Consider the following 8,842-nt stretch of genomic DNA (forward strand, 5'->3'; position numbering starts at 1 on the left):
GGAGGGCTCCAGTTGAGGTTCAGGCGAGCCACAAAGACAGCAGCAGGAATCTGTGGCCTTGAGCCCCTCACGGGTTGGGGTCCTCACTCCTTGGCTGTCTCTACTTTTTAAAATCAGTTTCCTAATATTTCAGCTTTTCTGTGACTTCTGAAATCTTTATTCTACTTTTTATACTTTCAGTTTTCACTTTTCCTTCCTGTTCTAAATTCTTGTTAATTAATAACAGTAGTCTTCTTTGTATACGTCTTCTTTTTCATCTCATTATATTGTGTCATATTAATCTAATCTAGTATGCTGGACACCCTCTTCTTATTTTACTTATTTCATTATTTTTAGCCTTTATTTCACATTAAGTATACCTTTGTTTTCTGTTTATATCTATAATAATATTCTAACCTGAACATTAAACTTTTATTTTTCTTAACTCGTAAACTGTACTTTATAAAATCTATTCCTATTTAATTACCATAGCCTTCCCACGTGTTTTTTCTTTTTAATAACTCCCGCCTGGGTGGATCTTTTTCGGGTTTCAGAGCACAGAGTTGCTTTTCTATGTTTCAGGAAGCTCATGAGTCACCAGGAAGAAGAACTGCCCACACTCCCTTAGGACACCCTCCCACTGGGTCTGGAGCCTGTTCCCTGGCTCACCCAGGATTACGCAGGAGTCCAGTAATCCTTTCTCTCAGGTCTTCTTCCTCTAGTGGCCCCCCACCCCGCCCCGCTAGACCTACCCGGATTAAAGACAAGGACTTCCTCGACAGCGCACTGCGTTTACCATCTTTGCCCATTGTTCAGTGAGACCCGTGGGCACAGGGTTCCACCGGCCCCTCCTCCTCCCCCTTCCTCGCTGGATGCCACCCACGTCCGACTCCTGCCAATAGCGGCTTCTGAAAAGCCTCCTCCCCCACCTGTGCCTGTCGTTGCTGACTCCCAGTCATGTCATAATGGCACTGGCTTTCAGTTACCTCTGCCCAAAAGGACAGGCAGCAGACAGCCCGTGGAGAGCAGAGGCCCCAGCTGCAAGGTAAGACTTGGGAACTGTATCAGTGATTCAGAATGGGCCAGAGACGGCAAAATGCTTCCCTAACCCTGCCCTCAACTATCAAAAAGACTCCCCTTCTCTCTCACACACACAGACACAGGAGATAGGCTTGCAGGCAAAAGTGTTCAGCATTTCTTTTCTATTCATGATCATCAATCACCACTTGCTATTTATTGTCTGAATGTGTGACTCCACCCTACATTTATAGGTTGACGTTAATTCCCAATGCAACAGTCTTAAGAGGTGGGCTTGGGATATTTCCTCAGTGAGGCAGCCCTCAGGAATGGGCTTCGCCTCCTTGTAAAACAGGCTGTGTGTTCCTTGGACAAAGCCAGAAGCCATTGACTGTGACTGTGAAAACAGCGTTGCTGCTGCTTTGATATTTCCAATTTTCAGAACTGTCTGAAATCAATTTTCGTGATTTATAAATTACTCAGTTTAAGGGATTTTTGTTATGGCTACCTGAATGGACCCAAGGTATTAGTAAGGTCATCATCATCATGTTTATTATGGTCTGATGCTGAGGCCGGGGAAGCAAACCCTTCAAGTTCCGATGTTGAATACATGTGACTTACACATTTCACACACCAAAACTTTCCCTTTATGTCGATATGCAAAGCCAGAATAGATCTCTCTGCTGGTGTAAGATATTTAAGGGCTCATGAAAGGTTCAAAAGTGAAGACATTTTCTCCCTAAGCTGCTATGAAACAAGGACAAAGTTTCAGGAGCATGCTCGGTTTATGCACTGAGGACACAAGGACTTGGTCTCAGGAAGGAAGGGGGAGGTGTGGGCTGGGAAGTCTGGATCACTGGTGAATTAGGATGATATTTTGAAGGTCCTGTAATTAAAATGAATGCATGTTTAACCTTCATCTAACATCAGAGATGCATTCTAAATTGAAGCTATGGCTGCAACTGGAACAAGGTACTGCTGACACTCTCCAATCTCCTCCTCCCATTATTGCTGGGCCAGGAAAAAGAATGGGCAGAGGATGAGGTTGGAAGGTAAGACATCCCCATCCCCATGGCTCACAGGTGCTTCCAATGTGTTCTTGGCCATTTGATGGAAGTTACTGACTGAGGATGGAATAGCTGAAAGTTGTGAGAGAATGTTCTATTCCAAATTTGGGCATAACCCCCAGTGCAGAAACATGCTTACTAATCTTGGAGGGAAGTCCTCAGGGGAAACAGCAATGTACTCTTGTTTCCTAGAAGAGTCTCAGTGGGTGTGTGTCTCTTGCTTCGTCGTAAGGACCAACACAAGCCCTTGTGTTGTAGAATGCATTTGTCTTTGGATGATAAATCACTCGGTGACTTGCTTAAGGAGCCCGGATCATAGTTCCTCTGCCACTATTCTGCACTCTGCTCATTCTTTCCCTTTTTGGTAGAAAAGGGAAAAGTAGACAAACTACTCATTCTCTAAATGTTTCATTCTGTTTCTCAGATTTGTGTGTGCACTCATGCACATTCTAGTCTTTTGTTCTATAGCTATGTTCTTTCATTCTTCAAATATGATTGTTTTACAACAAGAGGAGCAGTAACAAAAAAAGACACTTTGACAATAGATAATATTTACATTCATGCTCAAGCATTAGCTGTATGACTTGCCTTTCTAGGCTTTCTTTAGAAAGTACCCATTTCCATGTAAATTGTATAAATTAATATGCGCTTTGAAAATTCCAGTACCTTCTAGGTATTTAAGAAATAATATCAAGGGAAGTGTTGCGACTTGTGCCTGTAAGCTTAGCTACTCAGGAAGCTGAGATCTAAGAATCTTGGTTCAAAGCCAGCATGGGCAGGAAAGTCTGAGATTATCTCCAACTAACTATCAGAAAACCCAAAGTGGTGCTGTGTCTCAAAGTGATCGAACAACTAGCCTTGAGCAAAAGAGCTCAGGGATATTGCTTAGGCCCTGAGTTCAAGTCCCGTAACTGACAAAGAAAAAGACATAGAAATTATCTCTACTGAATGATTAAAAAAAAAAGAACTGACATTATTTTGTTAAATGATACAAACCTATTAAGCTATCGTAATAGTTAGAGGAGAATGAGGTATGTGTCTACAAATCTGGTTCTTTTCTAAGACCATTTTTTCTTGATGTCAAAATTTTTCAGAAGTTTTACCACTAACTTTCAATGTGATGGGTTTACAAAGGCACACTTCGCCTTTGCCTAGCTCTCAATTACAGCTGTTCCAGGCAGTGAAGAAGCATGTTTCCATCTTACTTGAGTTCCAGAACTGATTGCCTAAAAAGCCCTTCTCACCACTTAGTGAAACTATTCGGTGATGATTTAGATAGGCCTTGCCCTGAAGAGGCTTTCTTTAGTCAGCCACTGATATGGAAAAGCACCTTTTTCTAAGAGCAGGAGTAGGAAAGTGGCTGTGTAATCGTCATCACCAGAGCAGAGCCCGAGCTTTTGAAGTTCAAGTTATTTGCACAAGGTCACCCAACTAAGGAGAGGCAAAACCAAGACTTTCAACCAGGTGTATCTGACTTCACATGAAGGTCTTTGAATTACTGGGCTAAGTTCCATTTGTGTCTTCCACCTAAACCATAGCCCCCTCCAAACTTTGGATAGGTCTATTGGTTTCTGCATCTCAAACAACATCTACCTTTCACTCCTCAACTGTGGTGTAGAGAATGAAGGTAGGGTGACATTGATAGAGAACAGTGGCCTGGGTTCCTGAGCTCTCTTCATCCTTCCTTCCCTCCCCGCCTCTCTCCTTCCTTCCCTGCCTCTCTCCTTCCTTCCCTCCCTTCTTTCCTCTTTCCCTTTCCTTTCTGAAATTTTAAAGAGCAGTAAAATGGAAGACAAGGATCAAAAGGATAGAGAAGAATGTCTGTGTTTTACTTGTTTTCTGTGCTATGTAACTCCCCCCTCCCACCTCCCAGCCCACCAATGCACTGATGCAACACTGCATTAAGCCAGTTTCTGATCTCTTGTGTCTCTGCAGTTAAGGTCCACTCAGGGACCTATGTGGTTTGAGCTTGCCTGGCATGTGTGTTCCATGCTAACGTGCAGGAACAAAAAACAGCAGGATTGGATAAGAAGTCCTTCATCCTTTACTAGCTTGTGAAAAGGGGGTTTTGTATTCCTGTACACATTGCTCCCAGGTGTAGGGCATGCCGTTAGGGTGAACAACTACATGAAAGATTTCCTTCCCAAATCATTGTTATGCAATGGCTTCTTTAAAAAAAATACTCTCAGAGTCATAAGTAAACATGCCAATCTATTAGAAATTTCCAATTGCTCTAAAACTCTCCCTCCTTTGGGGAGGGAGGGAGGCGGTGGTCAGTCAAAAACCTGGACCTCTAATGTGCCTACACGTTCTCAAATTATACCCAGGCCTTAATTTGAATGCCTGTGCTGATCATATAGCTTTTCTTCTCTAGCTGAATTTTCCATACTTTGCCAGAGTTCCTGCTGCCACAGATGAGCCCTATAGAAAGAGCTGCCCTGAGACAGTGACCCCCCTTCTGCGGCTGGAAGACCCCCACCATGAGGCTGCTGTTCCTCCTGCTCCTCTTCCTCGTTTGTCTAAGCCAGACGGCATCAGGTAAGCTTTGAACCCACGGTGAGATGGGAGGTGTGCTGATTGACCGTGGCGCCTGCAGGAGGCCAGGCTCGGGGTCTGGGCATGACTGTAGCATGTAATAACAGAATGCACCCCAGCTGAAGGACCCAGAAGGCAAACACGTTCCACTTTACAAATACCTAGAGGTTAAAGAGATTGAAAGTATTTCCCCAAGACTGCCTTGATAAGACACATACATGACTGTGATAGTGTAAAGCCGAATTTGGAAATCCTTACCCAAAAGACCACCAGAGACGTCACCAATGTAAAAGCAAAGGAGTCTTTATTGCAAGCTCGAGCTTGGTCCCCCCGTGTATACGGCAGCAGCCGATAACGAGATGAAGCCCCGAGCCCCGGGTTACAGCACTTTTTATACACTTTTTAGGGGCTGTGTATACATTATAGCATTTTGCAGCAAATGACTACACACCACAAGAAAATCATAAAACAACTCTATAGTATGATTGGCGCATTACAAAGCGGGAAAGGACCAGAAACAGGTTATTGGTTAAATCAAGGGGGTCGACGTACTTTAAACTGGTTGGCTTGTCCCCCAGGGGGGTCTCAAGAGGATATGTGCTAAACTGGTTTAGATAATGATACCAGACCCTAAGAGGGGCTGTTCTGGAATTTCAGATATCTGGACATCCTGCCTTAAGCAAACGCCATATATGACTCTAAGAATTGCTTGTGCGTGGCTTTCTGTCATAAATTCCTGGCATTGGGGTTCTTTAAAGTGGGTCATGAGTTAAGTTACAGAACTGAGGGTCTTCAGTAAAATGGAGTTGCTTAGGTTCCTCAATAGATAACATTACAGTGGGTTTCTCAGCTGACAAACCATTTGTGAATAAAAATGCCAGCAACAATGACACAGCCACCAGCATCCCTCTAATCTACAGGAGGGTCTTAGATGTTATGCAAGGAGTTTGATGTGGTACAGACTATTGTGGTGAAGCTCAGACACAGCACAGTGTGATTTAATTCCAAAGAAAATGCTTCTTATTATATACTTGACAATTCCATAAAAGAAATTTACTATATATTTATATATATATATATATATCTCCATAAAATCTTCTGAAAGATCATTCTTTGTCTGTTTGAAATTTGGACTTTGTTCTCAAATTTTCCCTGGTAATTATGAGAAAGGGAAAGGACCATTCCCAACTTAGCATGTTAGAAGATACCAGGTCTTAGCTCTTGCCCACGGTGTAAATCCCTAGGCCATCGGGACACTGCTCCTTGTCGGTGATCAGACCCAATTGTGTCTGCCACCAGCCCGGGCACTGCTGATCGCTGCCAGGCAAGAGTGCTAGGGACTCTCACATCAGCAACACGGGCACCAGCTGTGCACGATACCCCTCTTCTGTCCGGACTACGTGAATTCAGAATCTAATGGCTGTACTTAGTGAAGGAAACTAATGAAGACAATCCTACTTTGTGTCAAGAAAACAAAGTCACTATTTGTTGAACAGAGAAATGGCAATAGCTATACAGATAGATGATTGACCAATGGACCAATCGACAGACGATAGATAGCTGGTGAACACTCGCAGCTATCTGCAGATACGGGACTGACATCGATGTGCGCATGTACCCACCCATCACTTCTGATGGATAGATCTGCTTGCCCACGACTATACTTTGGTGGAGCAGCCATCACAGCCCAAGTCCCCTAATCCCTAGTCATGTCAGCTTTCCGTCCCTTGCAGCACAGTGCTGTTTCACAGGGTCTGCTAGACGGACTCGCTTCCCGGGGCTGAGCCCCGTTCTCTCCCCTGCCCACCGCTCTGTAGATGGCTACGGTCAGCCTTCATGGTCTCCGGTCACTTTCTTCCCAAGCTGTGTGGGGCAAGCTTAGTGCCGTGGCATTGGCACTAACGGACAGCACCAGTTTCTGAAGCAGTACACGGTGCAGAACTAACGCGACTCCCTACTCTATCGTCAGCCTGCCTCTGCCACTTAGGTATTTGTTCACTTGGTGCTAAGTGCCTGAGAGTTGCCCTGTCGAGAAGAGGGAAAGTGTTTGGGGAGGTGAAGCATCCCCCTAGTCACAGTCAAGCCTGGTGCTTTCTCTGACCCCATGTGTCTTCATCAGAAAAGGAAAGATCCCATACTACAGTGCCCAGGAGCTTTCTCTACACAGAACCAAGTCATAGACACGCAGGCCATAGACATGCCCTGAGAGCCATTTGGTCTCTGCCATCACAGCTCACCTACGCCTTACGCAACTACAGAGGTTCAATCGGCGATCAATCCCTAACCCACAGACCTTGCCCTTTCACACAAAGTTCGAGTAGCATTGCTTTATTGAGATGTTAGTTCTTTGTCTCCTCAACATGCATCATTTCCTGACAGGGCATAGAAAGAGGAAGAGATTCATGGAATGTGTGAAAATGGGCGGAGCCTGCAAATACCAACGAACCCACGGCTGCTCCATCCTGCCTGCCGAGTGCAAGAACCGCTACAAGCACTGCTGCAGAGTGTAGGAGGCGGGCAGCGCCCACCTGAGCGTAATAAAACCACCAGTCCCCGTGTGGATCACATCTGGTCTTCCGGGGCAGAGCTTGATCACAGAGCACTGAGCCAGAGAGGTTTTCCGAGTCTCTGTGACTACAAACCTGTCGGTTTTGAATAACAGCTTTGAGTGTGTGTGTGTGTGTGTGTGTGTGTGTGTGTGTGTGTGTGAACGATATTGAGTGGAAAAATTCTCACTTTTCTGTGTCCCTGTCCATCATGATGTGGGAAGCCCAGCTCAGCTCAGAGAGGACTAAAACCAACTTAGGTTAGGCCAAGGTTTAGGGGAAGACTATTTTGTTCTTTCCAAAAATCTCTTTCCACTTGAGCATGGTGGCACATACCTGTAGTAACAACTAGTTGGGAGGCAGAGACAGGAGGAACTGGGGTTTGGGGCCAATCCAAGCAACGATAGTAAGACTCTATCTGATAAACAAAATAGAAAGGTAAAGGCTGGAAGTGTGTCTCAAGTGGTACCATGTGCCTAGCATGCATGAGGTCCCGGATTCAGTAACACACACACATACACACTCACACACACACACACACACACACACACTCACACACTCACACACACACACACACACACACACACACACACACACACACACACACACACACACACACCATTTTGGCCAACTACAAAGACACCATCCATGATGTCTCTGTCAGCTTCCACAAGCCATGGATGGCCCCTGCCCCAGAGAGCTGCATAGCAAGGTGTAGAATAAAGTACAGATGGAGACTGGCCGGATCTGTTCTTTGGGAGACTTGTACTGGATCTGTATGTCAAGCAACTTGGGCCCATCCTGAATTTGGGCAGGTCTTGGCTTCTTGTTCATTTGCATGAACAGTGACTCTGAAAGAAAACAGGAGCAGAATCAAATGGTCAACTACAAGGGCAGAGTGGCTGGGTGAGGAGGAGTTTAAGGGTAGCACCTTGGTCAGCAGAGGGCATAGTAAGATGGTGTAGTAAATGCTCTATTAGCTAACTGAACTTAATATGATTTGATAATTAAAAGTATTTTAGAAGTTGGTTTTAAGCAGGCTTCTTTCTTTCCTTTCTTTCTTTTCTTTCTTTATCCCCCCTTTTTTGTTTTTAGCTCTGACACTGGGACTCGAACTCAGTAACTGCTTCTTTTAGGACTTGAACTTGGTAACTGCTTCTTTGGGTCTGAGACTGGGACTCGAAAGTGGTAACTGCTTCTTTTGCTCACCGGCTAGCACTTTGCCAATGGAGCCAACCCTTGAGTGGCTTATGAAAGCATTGGGTGTCTGCCTGGTATTTAATGCTGACAACAGGCCCTCAGCAATGTCAAGCTTATAAACACCATTCAAGTCATACAAACTCGTTAAGCATGTAGTTTTCTTCTTTTTCCCCTGAGAGAATATTTAATTTATACATCTTTTACCCCTTAACCCCCAGGATGGAGAACTGAGCCCAGGGTATCACATGCAACAGTCAAGCACTATACCCCATGAAACTACATCTCCAGACCTGTGCTTATTTTTATCCATCATTTTTGGCAATGGGTTTGTACTCAGGACCACACTCTTAGAGCCAGAGATCTTCCACCTGAGCCCAGTCCCAGCCCTGTCTGCTCTATTTATCATTTTACTCAGGTCTCCCACGGCTTGCTCAGACTAGCCTCAAGCCATTTAGTCTTCTTCCTACTCATGTCTACCAGAAAAATATGCTTTGGTAC

At 44.8% G+C, this 8,842-nt stretch overlaps 1 protein-coding gene across 3 annotated transcripts; it reads left to right on the top strand.

Moving 5' to 3' along the window:
* Positions 1-538: 538 nt before the first annotated feature.
* Positions 539-7,756, top strand: LOC138823435 (beta-defensin 33-like). Of its 3 annotated transcripts, none has more exons than XM_070016822.1 (3): positions 539-1,024; positions 4,438-4,601; positions 6,978-7,756. In XM_070016822.1, the coding sequence occupies exons 2-3, from the start codon at positions 4,544-4,546 to the stop codon at positions 7,106-7,108; spliced, it is 189 nt and encodes a 62-aa protein (XP_069872923.1). In that variant the 5' UTR covers positions 539-1,024; positions 4,438-4,543; the 3' UTR covers positions 7,109-7,756. The 3 variants fall into 3 exon arrangements, with proteins under 3 accessions (XP_069872923.1, XP_069872922.1, XP_069872924.1); XM_070016821.1 differs by having other exon boundaries at positions 4,461-4,601; XM_070016823.1 differs by lacking the exon at positions 539-1,024 and adding an exon at positions 2,031-2,048 and having other exon boundaries at positions 4,461-4,601.
* Positions 7,757-8,842: the final 1,086 nt, after the last annotated feature.

Source organism: Dipodomys merriami, unplaced genomic scaffold (assembly GCF_024711535.1).
Source record: "Dipodomys merriami isolate MVZ:Mamm:240054 unplaced genomic scaffold, mDipMer1.0.p SCAF_12, whole genome shotgun sequence".
In the NCBI taxonomy this organism is placed as follows: Eukaryota; Metazoa; Chordata; class Mammalia; order Rodentia; family Heteromyidae; genus Dipodomys; species Dipodomys merriami.

Bases quoted from the DNA above. Each gene is read 5' to 3' on its own strand.
- LOC138823435 (XM_070016822.1), top strand. From the start codon at position 4,544: ATGAGGCTGCTGTTCCTCCTGCTCCTCTTCCTCGTTTGTCTAAGCCAG. The intron at 4,602-6,977 runs GTAAGCTTTGAA...ATTTCCTGACAG, and splicing joins TCTAAGCCAGACGGCATCAG to GGCATAGAAAGAGGAAGAGA.